Here is a 16,734-nt window from a genome sequence, read left to right on the forward strand (position 1 = left end):
ATTAAACCTGGATATTAATTTGGCTTGTTTTGATTTGGCTTGATTGGGAATTTTGCGTCGGCAGGGAGCTAGTAGTAAGAAATATTCCTAGGGGCTGGAGAGATGGCTCAGTGGTTAAGAGCATTGCCTGCTCTTCCAAAGGTCCTGAGTTCAATTCCTGGCAATCACTTGGAGGCTCACAACCACCTGTAATGAGGTCTGGTGCCCTCTTCTGGCCTGCAGGCATACACACAGACAATTGTGTACATAATAAAGTAAATAAATACATTTTTTAAAAAATGAATATTCCTAACATTTTGGAGGTTCCCGCCAAGCTAGGCCAGGCCCTTTCCACTTCGCAGGCCATGTGTTGGAAGGCCCCTACTCTATAGTTTGAGCTCTCTACACCACGCTGACAAATGGCTTCTGGGCCACAGCGGCGTCTTGATGAGTCCCTTTTCTTATCGATGCTATAGAGTTCTAGGGGACCCATTCATACTTATTTTTGTCGTTTTCGGATTCCCGCTGAAGTCATGAACTCACACCGGGAAGTCAAGTCAGGTGGCAGTCAATCCCGTGGGATCAGGCTTGGCTGAGTTGGAGATCTGTCTGTCCTGGGACACCAGGCATCCAATATACAGTTGAGGACATGCTAAAATGGACTTAGGCCTCATGGTTGGGCATAGACTAAAATGGACACTTAGAGTTCAAAGCCAGGTCTGTTGTTGCCCCTATGAGCCTCTTACAAAGATCTTTTTAAATTGAGCTTGTCTGATACAAATAAACAGAGCTTACATATATATGTCCATGATTTTTGGCCTCTGCACTCTTGCCCCCCCTCCCCCACTTAGTAGCCAGTGTCTCTCAGCACCACAGTGCCAGAGGCACTGGCCCCTCTCCAACTCCCTGAAACCCACACTTCCCAACCCCTCCCATGGAGCAACATTCTTTCCCCCTCCCTTTCCCAATTCAGAGGTTCAAGGTCAATTTCAACCTTCCCCTCCCCCCCCACCTCTCTGCACTCCTGGATCCCTTATGCACACTGGGCTAGTCCCTCCCCTGTTCCCTTTTCTCTTCCAAATCTATCAGGTAGAAAAGTAGCTGCTTGGGCTGGAGAGATGGCTCAGTGGTTAAGAGCATTGCCTGCTCTTCCAAAGGTCCTGAGTTCAATTCCCAGCAACCACATGGTCGCTCACAACCATCTGAAATGAGATTTGATGCCCTCTTCTGGCCTGCAGGCAGACACACAGAATATTGTATACATAATAAATAAATAAATAAATATTTAAAAAAAAAGAAAAGTAGCTGCTTTCCTTTTCTACTAATAATTCTGCTTCCTCAGTCAGAACCAGATATTAGGGGAAAAAAGTTGAGGATGGTCCCCAAACTCCTATATGGGAATTAGTGAAAATGGCCTTTAAAGTTTTTAATGCCTGAGAAGAATCAGCTGAGTCTTCCCGACAGACAAAGCTACAACATCTACAGGCCCAGGCCTTAGCAACTGCCCTATGGTCACAGGAAGGGGGATAAGGGAAAAATAGCTGCCTACCAATAAAAATTGAAGAATCCAGTAGATTGCTTCTCAGCCTTTTCCCAAAGATCAAGTGAAGAATCTCGTAGTTGTTGATGTCTTCTACAGGCAAGAATTTTTTTCTCATTTCTTCTGTCTTGGCTGTTGAAATGGCTATTATTGGTAGTCAAACGGACTTCCTCTGGAATTAACTAGTAGACAAAGAATTAATTATACCCGAGAGGGATTTTACTTAAATGTTTTTAAATGGGAAAATCCTCCATTAATCTGCATAGTCTGAGATAATAGGATACACCTTTAGCTGCTTGGTGGCCATGCACACCGTTAACACTGTGACTCAAGAGCCAGAGGCACTGGGATTTTCTGAGTTTGAGACCTGTCTGGCCTACCGAATGATTTCCACACCTGCACAGAAAAATCCTGTCTTGAAATCACCAAAACAAGAAAATCTGAATCGAACAAGACTATGATCTAGCTTTAACCTTCTCACCTTCTGGTAGCAGCAGTTACATAGAAAGTATATTGAAGTAGAAAAGTCTCTTTTTTATCACCTTGCTCTGGCGACCAAACTCATTCCTTTACTAGTACTAGAGACTACTTCTTTGAAATTTTGGTGAATACTTAAAACCAGCTGAGGCATCAAGCCTCGTGGGCTGAAAAACCACTGTGTTCTTCACTTCATCTTTGGGAAAAGGCTGAGAAGCAATCTACTGAATTCTTTAATTGTCATTAATAAGTAGCTATTTTTAGACAACCTGAAACACAGCTTGTGAGACATTCTAATAAGCCCACTTTTTACGTACATGGTGAGATTCATTCTACCTCTCCTGTTCATGTGGAGAATCTTGAATGCTGCAGTTGAATATTTTATTCACCTGACCATGGAGGAAGATGTGCTGGCAGACAATAGTGCTCATGAAGACATTCTCTACATATTCACATTTCCATGAACACTACCCTTTTTATTATTATTCATTTTCCTGGAGTTTGCTTCAAATTTCAGTAATAAAACCATCATCCAGCCTTCTGATGGGGAAAAGACCTATCATCTTGTTTGAGATCTGGTTCCTGCTTTTCACTTTTCTGTTGTGTGAAATATCTGTGAAAACCATGTAAAAAGTACCTTCAGTTCATCTGACCTCAGCATGAAGCCACAGCATAAACATCTACTTTTATGACCTTAAAACTCTTTTTAGTTGTTAATATTCTGGGCATTCTTTCTCCTGTGGGACAGGAAATCCCTGCACCCACCTAGCACAGTGCACTGTACAAGCTAGCTAGCCACAGTGTGTCCTGGAGGAAAAAGGGAAAGTTCCTGTGGAGTTCAAGAAGATGGCAGTGTCTACTTTTGGAGCCAGGGAAAGTAATATTGAAATGCATACCTTGGTTAGTCTAGAAAAGATGTTTGACTGGGGTGGAAGAAATGACCAGAAACCTCTGTGCTGTGTCTTTAAAGCACACTACAGCTCTGTGGGAGGTGTTCTTGTCACTCAGACCTCACTAGCCAATCAGGCCCTTTGGGTGACCTGCCAGTCAGGAGTAGTGCCTGGTTTTTCAGGACGTCCCATTCAGAACGGACTTTGCAGAGGACCTGGCGCCAGTGGCTTCTGTACTGCGGTGAATTTGCTGTTGCAGGGAGATGATGAACTGAGAGCTTTGGCAATCTGGAAAACCACAACATGGTGAGCAGGGGAAATGCTGTCTCCTGAAGGGGAGGAGCAGAGGGTGAGGGGCGGGAGACAGCATGCTGCGCTCTCCCGGGATCCGTGTGGGAACCTGCCGCCAGATTCGCTGTGTTGTGAAGTCCCATGCGGTCCTGTTAATTTCTAAATCTAGGGACAGAACTCTGAATAACTTGCGCTTTGGGCTTAATCGGCTTAGAGAATTGGGAGCAGGGCGCTGTGTGTAAAAACATCTTTCTTGTCAATTTCAGTATGCCAAACTCGGAGAAGCCTAATTTCTCCAGTATTTTCTCAATATGGACCACTTTGCCTTTAACCTTTACATACAATCTCCATTTGTATTTAACTATGTGGACGGTGTCAAGGCCTGTTGCCTGGGCAAGGAGCCTCCGCTATTGGTGCCGGCGCGCTGACGCTCAAACTTCTAGCGTCAACTCCCGAGCCCAGGGCGCATTACTCTTCCCTCAGTGCACTGAGCCTCCTCCGCACCCCACTCCACAGGGGAGCTCACTAACGGGAGAGCCGTCTTAGCTGTATTAAAACCAAACAAAGGCTTTGGCTCCCTTAGTCGCTGCTCAGGAATAAACCCAGCTGATGGCTCATCCCTCCTCTTGGGCTGTGTAATCCTGCCCACCTCTGCTCACAGCTCCCTGCTACAGCAGGTAGAGACTGGGGCCAGAGCATGCCCGAGAGGGGAATGCTTGCCCCTGAAGTCCCTGTGCTGACTGGAGTCCACCAGCACGGTGCAGGAGGACTCGGGGGAGGAGGGCTTCCTTAAACAGTCCGGGGTGTTCCCTCCCCCTATAGCAGCCAATGCCAAGGTCTTCCCAGCTTTTACAAGCAGGACTGTCTTCAAGGGCCTTCCTCTTCCACTTCTGCCCACTGCCTATGTGAAAAAGCTAACATTTCTCAGTGCCACCTAGCCAGGCCTGGTGCTCCCCAATCCTTGGGCTTAGTGTGAGGGCTCAAGAGGAGCCTCCCATGGTGAAGGATGTGGCCTTCCCAAGGAACTAAGTTGAGGCTTCCAGATGGCCCACCAATCCTGACCTGAAAAGTTCCCTAGAATGGATTCCTCATGGGGCCTCTGGTGGTTTACTAGCTTTCCTCCCAGCCCACCAGTCAAGTCAGCCATTGATCATTTCCTCCCCAGTCTCTCTTTAGGGGTCTTTGAGAATGTGCCAGTTTGGCACAACTGTGATTCCCTTCATCCACTTCTGTTCCAAGCGGGGCTTCTGGAATCCCATTCAGAGAAAAGCTGCTAGCTTGCTGTGAGTACTGAGGTGGGGTGTGGGAAGCTTGTGCTATACAGCTAGGAGCTCACTGTGGATGGAGCTGAGGCTGGAGCCAGGTCCTGGGAGGATCCCCAATGGGGTTCCCGGAGTGGGGGAGGGTCTCCTTTCCAAAGAGAAAGCTTGTTCTCCCTGGAAACTAAGGTGCTAGGGACTGAATGGCAGCCTCCCCTCTGCAGGTGCCATGTGAAGCCTTGTGCCAAAGATCTGTGGCCCTTACCCAGGGGAGGTAGCCCGTGCTAGTGCCAGGGTCATGGAACTAAGTCCTCCTGTAGAGGCACACATGCCAGCGGGGGTCCAAGCTGGTGCTAATTCCTCCCCACAGGACCCAGTAAGCCTGGGAACCTGCAGTAGGCTGTTTTACTGGGGTCAGAAAGCAAATGTCCCGTAAAGAGCCTGGACCTCTTCATTTTGACAGCAGGGCTAGAGATTTATTTTGCATCGTTAAGTGACTTGTTGGGCACAAAAACCTTACATAAGAGTAGAAATATATGTACAGTATGTTTTTATCAAAAATAACCTTGAATTTGCATAAATATACAAAAATATGTTAAACAAGATTAGAAATATATACAGTATAACAAAAATATTCTCAAACATGTATTAATATACTAAAACCTATCATAATGTAAAATATTTAATAAAAATAGTTGGTTTTGATTTAAAGCCAATTTAGTAATCCATCATTTATCCTATAATTTCTATACCTTCCCTTTTTCTTCTCAGAACAAGATAACTGAATATAATCTTCTTTGTTTATATTTTTTACCGTAACCCGTAGTAACCTGTTACCACCGCCACCTCAATGATGACATAAATCATGACCTAATGGATGACCAAACTGCTTACCCCAACACTTGGGAATATGGGAACCATGCTTTTGAAATTATTTTTTGTTGTCTGTGGGCAATGGTATCTATCTATAAGGGTCCCTGAAATAAACCTAAGATAATTTCAATTCATGGGAGAATTGCCTGTATTATCTCTTGTCCAGTCTTTGTGTAATGGGAAAGTGGAGGAATTATCTCAAGTTCTGGCTAGTGTAGTGCATGAGGACCATCTTAGATAGTAATCTTGGAAATTTCCTGAATAATTCATAGCCCAAAGTTGACCTTTGGGGGGGGGAGCAGACAGTTTAGTGGCATTACCACACTCTAGGAGGAATCAATGGTGTGGGGCCCCAAGATTTTAATGGTCACTGTTAAGAATGATCGTGGTTTACTATAGAAAACCTTTTAAGTGCTGTATGTAGTAAAGCTCAAAGAGGTTAAAAGAGCATAGTTTATTATTTACATACAGAATTCAAAAACTTAATTGTTAGTTACTTGCTAGTAGAGATTTAGACCCAAAATCATGAATAGGAATTAAGAAGAACCCCTTTTTTAAAAATTAGTTTTTAGGTGTTGTGCAAATTGATCTTATTTATAAACCCTGTAGTCAGAGAGTAGGGATGAAAGCTGAAAGATCAGAGAAGCACAGCATCCAGCCCCTAGTTCTTAGCTCTATAAAATTCCCAGTCCAATGTGGGAGCCCATGTGTGACTCAGATTCCATCTGGAATCATTTCAGACTTAAAAAAGCCTTTGAGTTCAAGCATGCCTGCTGTGCTTCTTCCAGTAACCTTGAGGGCTGTGAGTAACATCTGCGTTTCTCAACAGAAAAAGCATTTTGCCCAGCTGAAAGAGCTCATTTTTTTTCTTTTAAGATTGTGCTAGTGTAGGCCATCCAGAGGCACTTTTTGTTAGTGATTAGAAGCTACTTAGCTGAATCAGATAATGCACAGGTTTGAGCTGCCTCCAAGCACAGTGCAGGGAGGTGGGGAGCTGACTGTACTGCTTTTGATCTGCCTTTTGACTGTGTTTAGTGTATATGCTGGCTGAGAAATAAACTCGGGCTGTTTCCTACTGACCTTTCATCCTCTCAATTTAACCTATGAGTCTGTCTTCATTTCTCTTAATCTAATTTATCCTCAGCCTCAGCCTCCCCTCCATGGGAACCCCCATATACATGGAACAACAAGTTAAATAAAGACTAGGCAGAATCCATATCAAGCCTGAATATAAAAACCCCGTATGAGGAAAGGGGTCTCAAGAACTATCAAATGAGTTAAAGTACACCCCACATATACACACCCAGTATTACAGGTCCCACAAAACACCAAAGTATGTACTGATAATGTATATGCAAAGCTTTTAGCACAGGCCCCTATAAGATCACGAGTCTCTTTGAGCACTAATAACTCCAGCTTAGTTGATTCTGTGGGCTGTGTTAACCTAGTGTCCTCAACCAAGGTGGGAGGTGGTTGCTATGGTACTTCCTCCCCATTGCCAGCAGGGTCTCCTTAGCTCCTCTTATTGTTTGAATGCCCATGTCTGCTCCTGGTGCTTTCAGTTCCTGGAATAGGCCAGTCTGATAACAATTGGCTGAGGCACCATTCTATGAGAATAGGAGAATATCATGAAAAATCATTTCTTGGACTTTTTTCCTATCTTGTTTGGCTCTATCATAGACCTGTAGTGTAGTGAGCTCAGGTCTTGGACATCCAATTAGTATGGGCATTGTCTCCCTCTAATGGAATGGGCCTGAAGTTTCACGAGTTATTTGTTGTTTACTCCTACAAGTTCTAAGAACAAGTAACTCAATATATCTTGCAAGCAGGACGAGTTGTAGATTGAAGATACTGTTGCTGGGTTGGTGTCCCAGTCCCAACATAGAAAACTTTGCCTGCTTAGAGAAGGCTCCACAGGCTTCTTATTCCCCTTTCCTACAAGTCCTTGCTAGGGGCATTTTCACACAATCTAATGAGTATTTACTGTACTAGGTACCATACCAACTTCCAAATGTTCTCCAATTCCTGTAGACTTTCTTCATTCTCACTACATCCAACTCTCCTGATCCTGCTTTCTCCTATACCCATCCCCACCTACCCCCATCAATCCAGAAGAAGACCTATTCTAGTTTCCCTTTTGAGGGAGATCCATGTATCCCCGCTTGAGCCTTTGTTGTTAACTAACCTCTCTGTGTCTGTGGGTTGTAGCATGATTACCCTTTACAACTAATATTAATGTATAAGGGAGTTCACACCACTGTCATTTGTGTCTGGCTTACCTCACTTAGAATGATTTTTTTTATATTTTTTTGTATATTTTTTGTATATTTTCAGAAGTAATTTGTAATCCCCAATGAGACAAAGTTTGCTCTACTTCTTCAAACATTTTCTCTAATGTATGTACATATGAATCAGCTAATAAAATTCTGTATAATGTTGAAAACCTACCTAACTTGAATATAATTTCAATTGCAATAACATGTACTAACATGCAGTACTTCATATTCTAGCTGATAATAATAACTTTCAAGGACTAGATATTTTCATTACATGTTTAAGTGAGTTGTGTTAGGTAAATATCTTGAGTAAGAATATAAAATTATAGACATTATGTTTTAACAAAAAATAATGTCAAATTAGTATCAAAAGGAAGCATCCATATCTATATCAATGTAAAATACATAAATCAGTAGTTACTTTTTAAAATTAATTTTAATGATCCACCCTTTTATCTTATCAGAATACATATATATGCCCCTTTATTCTTTTTAGATCATGAAGGCGTAAGTCACAAACAATGCCACACCAGTTTGGAATTATGATTAATAGGGTGGTATTTATTTAAAGGGGAAAAAACTTACAGATCACTGTCCCAGGCAACAGCCCTCTATGCAACCAGGAAGGGAGTCTAGTCACGAGTGGAGTAGGAAGTGAAGAGAGAGACGAGAGGGAAGTGGCCGCTTTTTTAAAGGGAGAGAGACCACGCCCCAATGGGCAGGTATCTCAGCAGCTATAGGCTGGAGGAGCGGGAGGACCTCCCGCAACAAGAGCAGAATCAATAATCTACACTTTTATCCTCATTTCATTGGGTGCCTTTTGTAGGTGGATGTATATTTATGAATCTATAGAGTTGGCTTTGGAGTTTGACACTGGCTCTGTCCCTCTATAAATCCAAGCATGTTGTTAAAATAAAAATCAGAGATTCTGTCTCCTGTTAAGAGCCATAATATGGGACAGAAAGAAAAAAAGAATTTAGAAAAAAATTTTACTTTTCTTCATATCTAATTTTTGTCTCTATTGTACATGTCATTGAATATATATGTCTGCATATGTCTATATAAATAAAGTTTAAGTTTTCCGCAATGAACAATGAATTTTCCTGCAGTAATTTTTGAAGTTTCCAGGAACAGCAACTCAACCTGTTTGATATTACATCTTGATGATGATAGCACTACTACTAGACCTGTTTTGCCTAGCAGCTCATCAAGATGGCTCCAACTTGTTTAGCTGAAGTGGTGCACTTTTTTACAACGTTCTGGGCAGACCTCCCAATAGGAAGTCAGAATAACCCTACCAAGTACTCAGAGACTATTTGCAATTATACCAGATAGTAAACTTGGAACCTAACCATCATTTTACTTTCATAGGCTCCCATAGAAAGAATATCACCCCCATGACTGCTGGAAGTAATTCTAAAAGATGACATCCCCTCTCCCAACAAAGGTTGTCCTCAGGGTTAGGGACATCATTGAAGGGTTGATAATAATTGGTATAGGGTTGTGGGTTGGAAGGGAAATTTTATAGGCTCAATAATCTCTTTGAAAAAAAAAGGGAAAATTGGATGGCATAATAGAATAGTGGGAGCTTACTCACACTAATAATAGTGAGTAATAGAGTGAATGCTTGTGAGTTATAATTTACAGGCAATTACATTGGTATAGATTGTTGTACATTGATACAATGTTCAATTATATTGAATATTGAATGCATCCATGTTTCTACCTCTGCTTCAAACATTTTTATATATTGAAATATATTTATCATTTTGCAATGTACATTTCTACCTCTGATAAAGATACTTATACATTGTTTACATTTTGAATTCATTGTCTTCATTTGTTGCACAGTTGTTTATTGTATAATATTCTCATATGAAGTCTTAGTCTTTAAATTATATAGGTATTGAGAATTATAGATCAATAGTCATCTATGTTTGTCATACTTATAGTTAGACTAGTCAGGTTTTTTAGATAAGTAGAGATTATATTCTGCATAGATAAATAATCTTCAACCACTTCAAAGAGCTGTAGAATATGACATTTAAATAACTTAGGGTACTGTTGAAGTGAGACACAATTGCTCCTGGTAGCACGGATCTATTCCCCAGAGAATGTTGAGCACCAGTCATTTTACTTGGAGCTTGTTTTCTTCTTGGCAAAACTGGCCTTTAGGCAAAGACATGTTCATATCTCAACTACTGACAAAATACATGATATCCAAAAATGGATAAGCAGGACTGTTAAATCTTGCCAAGACAGGATAAGATGATTCTTAAAAATTTCCTACCTCCTTAAGTGGTCAGTCAGTTATTCTAGGTCTTTGCCAAAGTTGGTTGCTTCAACATTGCAAATGAGACTTTGGATGATTGCCCAGGGAGCCAGTTGTCTCTGTAATTTGTTGCACATTTTGAAAGTTGCTAGATTGCACTTCTTGCTTACTCAAGTAATATTATTTCCCTTCTTGGATCTTTGATGGGGTTAAAGACTAGATAGTTGAAGTTACTTTCCTCTCATGACTTGGCCAAGTTATTATACAAGACATAAACTAGTTAGGATAGGATAATTAATGAATATATTGTTCTTATTTATTGTATATAATTGTGTATTGGGCTTAGAACTCTCTTATTTAAACAAAAGGAGAATGTGCTGTAGGAAGTTTTACATCCAGTGGTTTCCTGACCACTGGGGCGTGGCCTCTTATACTATATATGCCAGTATAGAGCATGAGTCCAGCCTCTTTTCTGGCTGCATGATTCAGTTTCTGAACTCAGTTCAAGCATAGGATTCTGATTTGTGAGTCTATCCCTAATAAATAAACATCTATTTCTCATTTCTGAGCTAGTATTGCATTTCTTCTAAGAGTCCTTTAAGGATCATTAAATGTGAAGCTTTGATGTGATGAAATGATTTCTTTCAGTTGTTGACCATGGACCAGTAGTGACTGGGTTCAGAATGTCCTTGATTGAATGAACAACCCCCCAGAAAACATCATGTGTTTGAAGAACTTTCTCTCTTTATTGGTTTTATTTCAATTTTCTGTGGATCTTTAGTAGGAGAAGCCTTTCTAGATGAAATTCCTCATTGTATGCTATGAGTTTCAATACCCTAAAGTAATTTCCTGACATTTATATACTGTGTTGTGCTTGACATTAATCAGCCAACTTCCTACTTATACTGAAATGCTATTACCATCATTATAGGTTCGATCTCTAAATCACATAAGAAAGAGCAGAAACAGTTGTTATTCAGTGCACAAGAGTTTGGTAACCTGCTGTTTTAATTTTTTTTTTTTTTTTTTTTTTTGCTTATCTAAGTAATTGTGTGGCTCTAAATTCCTGAAACTAAAGGGAGGCATCATTCCTGGCTCTATTTGTTTCTATGTTATTGGATGATGGCCTTGGAATGCAGGTATTTTTTATGTCAAGTATATGCTGCTGTGCTGAGCTTCATGCTTATCTTGAATTTTAAAATTTGACAGAGGGGGCTGGAGAGATGGCTCAGAGGTTAAGAGCATTGGCTGCTCTTCCAGAGGTCCTGAGTTCAATTCCCAGCAACCACATGGTGGCTCACAACCATCTGTACTGAGATCTGGCACCCTCCTCTGGCGTGCGGGCATACATGGAGGCAGAATGTTGTATACATAATAAATAAATAAATCTTTAAAAAAAATTTGACAGAGGGTATCTCTCTGATTCCCAGGATGCCATCCCATGGATTGATAGCATTAATACTGCCTGAGTATTTTTAGTTATTAAATTACAGTTGTATGAACATCTTCTTGCTTGTTATGCTTGCTTTGATTTTTTAAATCAATATGACTGTTTTATATGCCTGCATGGATATGTACCATGAGAGTGATCAAAGGATATCAGAAATCCTGACCCTGGAAAAATGGATAGTTGTAATCCCCATGTAAGGACAGGCAAATTTGTCCATCTCCATTCAAGATCAGCAAGAGTGCTGAATTAATCTGCCCTCTCTCCAGGTCTGTGTTGATAATTTACGACCAACATTTATATTTCTACTGTTTTCATCTGTCCACTTGTAACTGTTTTATACAGGAAGTTGTTTTTCTTCAAAATGTTATTGGTATTGCAGTTTATATTAGGATACTTCAGGGTCTGGAAGAAGACTACAGAACTGGAGAGAAAACAACTCTTTGTAGAAACTTCAATAAAAGCCTGTTAGTTTTTCTATCCCATTGTTTGTAACATTGAGGCTTGCAATGGAGACAGAGTCTGTACTGCCACCTCTCCTGGACCTGATTGCATAGACTTGACTGGCATTCAACTCAGAGACAAATATACCCACCTCTGTTTTCTGAGTGTTGTGGTTAAAGGCACAATACACCAATTCACACATTTGTGTATCTTTTTTTCTTTCTATAATGAGTAATTTTTCATACAATTTTCTCATGCATATAATTTACTGTTGATCTTTTTTCTTGTCTCACCCTGTTAATAGATATTGTTCTTATAAGGTGAAATCCCATTCAAAGTGTATAGAAATGACAGAATTGACTCTCCTTTTCAATTTACTTCTAAAGTAACTGACTATATCACAGAATAAGAATGGGGAGCACCAGAATCATACAACTGTACTTTCAAAGAAGTATGCATTTCCAATGATGTCACTGTCATGCTTACATTGTATACATGTGTGGTATATTTTTGAAGGCAGTGACCTATGATGATCTACATATCAACTTCACTCAGGAAGAGTGGGATTTGCTGAGTCCTTCCCAGAAAAATCTCTACAAAGATGTGATGCTGGAGACCTACAGGAACCTCACTACTATAGGTAAAAATGAATTTCCTTCATGTTTCAAAATATGGAGACAACCTTTCCTTGCCTTATAATGTTGTTCTGTAATTTGATTTAGAAAGAAGAAAATGAGATGAATAACACAATCATAGTTGTTAGGTGCACTTAAGATAATGAGCTAATTGTTGTACAATATTAAGTAATATAACATACATATTCTGGTACTGTATTTCAGGGTACATTTTGGAGGACTGTAACACTGAAGAACATAGTCAATGTTCTAGAAGACCTGAAAGGTAATTTTCCTGTGCAAGTTTATAACAATGTGCCTCGGATGAGTTTGTAATATGTCCTGGAACAATTAATCAGAAGCAACAGTGTAAATAAGCACACCTTTAAATGCATTGATGGTTATTAAATTCTCACAAATCCATATTCCTCAATTTCTCATATGTGAATTGCATTTGCAAGGCATTCATTTAAGAAAAAGTCAAGGAAGCAATGACTCAACAGATATCACCATTTGAATCATAGCAACGTGAGAGCTATGTAGTCGATCTGTCAGTCCATTTCTTTCTTGCTACTCATGACAAAAACTGTATACACATTTCAGTGATGAGTGTAGCTGCAAACTTTCTCCTAAATCAATAGCTCATGGTAAGACTTGGATTACTCATATACTTTTTGTGACTTGCTAAGTTTAGTGAAAGTGGCAATTAGAGTCAAGGGTCAAGGGGCAGTTGTTGTGGAGAAACCTTAATATCTATACCACAAGTCTATGAGGAACAGCAAGTGAAACCATGAGGATTCAATGTGGAAATCTTTTATTTACTATTCTTCCTTTACTATGTATATCATATGTTCCCCTTGATACAAGCATATGAGAATATGGATATGGAAAGATATAGCATACATCTCATTAAGAACAAATAGAAGATAAACTGTAGTTCCCATAGAGAGTATACTTGTTCAATTAAGTCCAAGTATACAGTAATTGGTTTTCTACCATGATTGTTAATACATAAACAACTTCACATTACAAAAAAGCCCAAAGAGTTCTAAGTCTGCCAATACTTCTTGGTGTCTTAGTTCACTTAGCCAATGTATAATGATTCATAGTAAAATTTATGAATGCAGTAAAGTTTGTAAGGCACTCAGTGTATGGAGTTTTTTTTTAAAAATGTGAAAAATATCATAGAAAAAATATAGGGATAGGTATAGATGAAATGGTAAACCATGACGCAAAGGAATTTATCATCACAAATATTTTTCCTAATAAAAGAAGAAAACATGATTTTAAATGAAGTTATAAGACATTAATATTTGATTCATTTTTACAATTGGAACAAATTATGAAATTAATTCATACAGATCTGAGGTTCAACAGTGTATTGAATGTGGTAAAGCTTTTACGTGTGTAAATTATCCTTGCAGGATTGAAAGAAATCAAATTGGAGAGAAATTTTCAGTATGTTCTCACTGTGCTAAAGCCTTGTCTTCTGACACTCACCTTCTAAGGAATGAAAAAACACATACCAGAGAAAAATGCTGTGAAATTAAGCAATATGGTAAAGCCTTTGATTATCACAGTCATCATCAAATGCATGAAAGAACACACACTGGAGAGAAACTCTATGAATATAGTCAAGATGATAAAGACTTTGTTCTTTATGAAACTCATCAAAGTCATAAAAGAACACATAATGAAGAAAAATCATATGAACTTAATCTGCTTGGTAAGGCCTTTGCTGATCACAGTCATCTTCAAAAGAATAAAAGAGCACATACTGGAGAGAAACCCTATGAATGTAATCAGTGTGGTAAGGCCTTTGCTCAACAAGGTCATCTTCAAAGGCACAAAAGAACACATACTGGAGAGAAACCCTATGAATGTAATCAGTGTGGTAAGGCCTTTGCTCAACAAGGTCATCTTCAAAGGCACAAAAGAACACATACTGGAGAGAAACCCTATGAATGTAATCAGTGTGGTAAGGCCTTTGCTCAACGTGGTACTCTTCAAAGGCATAAAAGAACACATAATGGAGAGAAGCCCTATGAATGTAATCAGTGTGGTAAATACTTTGCACATCATAGTCAGCTTCAATACCATAAAAGAACACATACTGGAGAGAAACCCTGTGAATGTCATCAGTGTGGTAAGGCCTTTGCTCGACCTAGTACTCTTCAAATGCATAAAAGAACACATACTGGAGAGAAACCCTATGAATGTAATCAGTGTGGTAAGGCCTTTGCTCAACGCGGTACTCTTCAAAAGCATAAAAGAACACATACTGGAGAGAAACCCTATGAATGTAATCAGTGTGGTAAGGCCTTTGCAGATCAGAGTAATCTTCAAAAGCATAAAAGAACACATACTGGAGAGAAACCCTATGAATGTAATCAGTGTGGTAAGGCCTTTCCTCAACGCGGTACTCTTCAAATGCATAAAAGAACACATACTGGAGAGAAACCCTATGAATGTAATCAGTGTGGTAAGGCCTTTGCACATCTTTGTCACCTTCAATACCATAAAAGAACACATACTGGAGAGAAACCCTATGAATGTAATCAGTGTGGTAAGGCCTTTGCAGATCAGAGTAATCTTCAAAAGCATAAAAGAACACATACTGGAGAGAAACCCTATGAATGTAATCAGTGTGGTAAGGCCTTTCCTCAACGCGGTACTCTTCAAATGCATAAAAGAACACATACTGGAGAGAAACCCTATGAATGTAATCAGTGTGGTAAGGCCTTTGCACATCTTTGTCACCTTCAATACCATAAAAGAACACATACTGGAGAGAAACCCTATGAATGTAATCAGTGTGGTAAGGCCTTTGCACATCTTAGTCACCTTCAATACCATAAAAGAACACATACTGGAGAGAAACCCTATGAATGTAATCAGTGTGGTAAGGCCTTTGCACGTCATAGTCACCTTCAATACCATAAAAGAACACATACTGGAGAGAAACCCTATGAATGTAATCAGTGTGATAAGGCCTTTGCTCAACGTGGTACTCTTCCAATGCATAAAAGAACACATACTGGAGAGAAACCCTATGAATGTAATCAGTGTGATAAGGCCTTTGCTCAACGTGGTACTCTTCAAATGCATAAAAGAACACATACTGGAGAGAAACCCTATGAATGTAATCAGTGTGGTAAGGCCTTTGCTGAACACAGTCATCTTCAAAGGCACAAAAGAACACATACTGGAGAGAAACCCTATGAATGTAATCAGTGTGATAAGGCCTTTGCTCAATACAGTCATCTTCAAAGGCATAAAAGAACACATACTGGAGAGAAAACCTTTGAATGTAATCAATGAGCTAAGGTCTTTGCTCACAACTGTGCTCTTCAAAATCATAAAAGAACACATACTGGCAATAAACCCTATGAATGCCATCAATGTGGTAAGGACTTTGCATGTCACAATCATCTTCAATAGCATAAAAGAACACATACTGGAGAGATACATGTGAATGGAATCTGTCCTGAATCCTTTTTCCCAATCATCTCCAAATATGTAAAATAAGACATCCTATAGAGAAACTCTGAGTTTAATATGTGTGTTCTTTAAAAACATGAGAAAAATCATACTGTAGTGATACTCTATGAAAATCAGTGTCAGAATGTTTTGTGCTTCATATAGGAGTAAGACTTTTTGTGTGTAATCAATCTGATTAAGTTTGTGGTGCATATTACCATAATCTTTGGACCTGAGGAAAAAACTGAGTGCTTATTGTAAACTATTCTTTAAACAAAAACAGTTATTGTATAGAAAAGAATTTTATAGTGTCAACAATTTGTTCAAGCATCATGATACCTCTTATTATTTTAGTTTGAAGTAGCAAACTAATGGACAAACATTTTATGAAGCATTATTGGTTGGAGAAAGGGTATTTAAAGAAACATACATTTGTCCTGAAACCAGAGCCAAAAGAAAGTACCTTTTCTCTGAATCTAGAAGTAGTTAAAGAAACAACATCTCTCTGAAAAGAGCCAACATTAAAAGGGGCCAGTAAAGACACACAATTTGCCTCTCAAATCAGATCCATAAAAACAAACTCTATCCTTGTCCACTGAGCACAAAAGCAATGAATCCCTTGGCATAAAATCAAGCTCATCCCTGAGCTTTTTCAGGATCAGGGATTGAAATCCAGCAAATTCCCACCATCAAAATCTCCTTTGCTCTCGGTTATTAAGAAGTCCTATTTGAGTCTTATGCTCATTCAGTATGCAGCTACCCCTTTCCACACTTTGCAGAGGTATTCATACTCATGTTTTCTTCCTTCTCAAATAAATCTGATTCAAGATTTATGTGAATACCTCTTTTACTGGAATGTTTCAGAAACTCCTGGAGTTGAGCCAAGATACAA

General features: G+C 39.4%; 1 protein-coding gene and 1 pseudogene across 1 annotated transcript; one reads left to right on the top strand and one right to left on the bottom strand.

Annotated features, from left to right (window-relative positions):
* LOC121434586 overlaps window positions 1–16,734 on the bottom strand; it is a 53,495-nt pseudogene that overhangs the window by 32,589 nt on the left and 4,172 nt on the right.
* LOC121434567 (zinc finger protein 431-like) lies at window positions 12,355–15,683 on the top strand. Its single transcript, XM_041633509.1, has 3 exons — window positions 12,355–12,388; window positions 12,588–12,648; window positions 14,039–15,683. Exons 1-3 carry the CDS (start codon window positions 12,355–12,357, stop codon window positions 15,681–15,683), a joined length of 1,740 nt encoding a protein of 579 aa, XP_041489443.1.

This window comes from Microtus oregoni, unplaced genomic scaffold (genome assembly GCF_018167655.1).
Source record: "Microtus oregoni isolate MIOR12 unplaced genomic scaffold, Mior012 000044F_000, whole genome shotgun sequence".
Taxonomy (NCBI): Eukaryota; Metazoa; Chordata; class Mammalia; order Rodentia; family Cricetidae; genus Microtus; species Microtus oregoni.

Bases quoted from the DNA above. Each gene is read 5' to 3' on its own strand.
- LOC121434567 (XM_041633509.1), top strand. From the start codon at position 12,355: ATGCTGGAGACCTACAGGAACCTCACTACTATAG. The intron at 12,389-12,587 runs GTAAAAATGAAT...ACTGTATTTCAG, and splicing joins CAGGAACCTCACTACTATAG to GGTACATTTTGGAGGACTGT. The intron at 12,649-14,038 runs GTAATTTTCCTG...AACTCATCAAAG, and splicing joins TGTTCTAGAAGACCTGAAAG to TCATAAAAGAACACATAATG.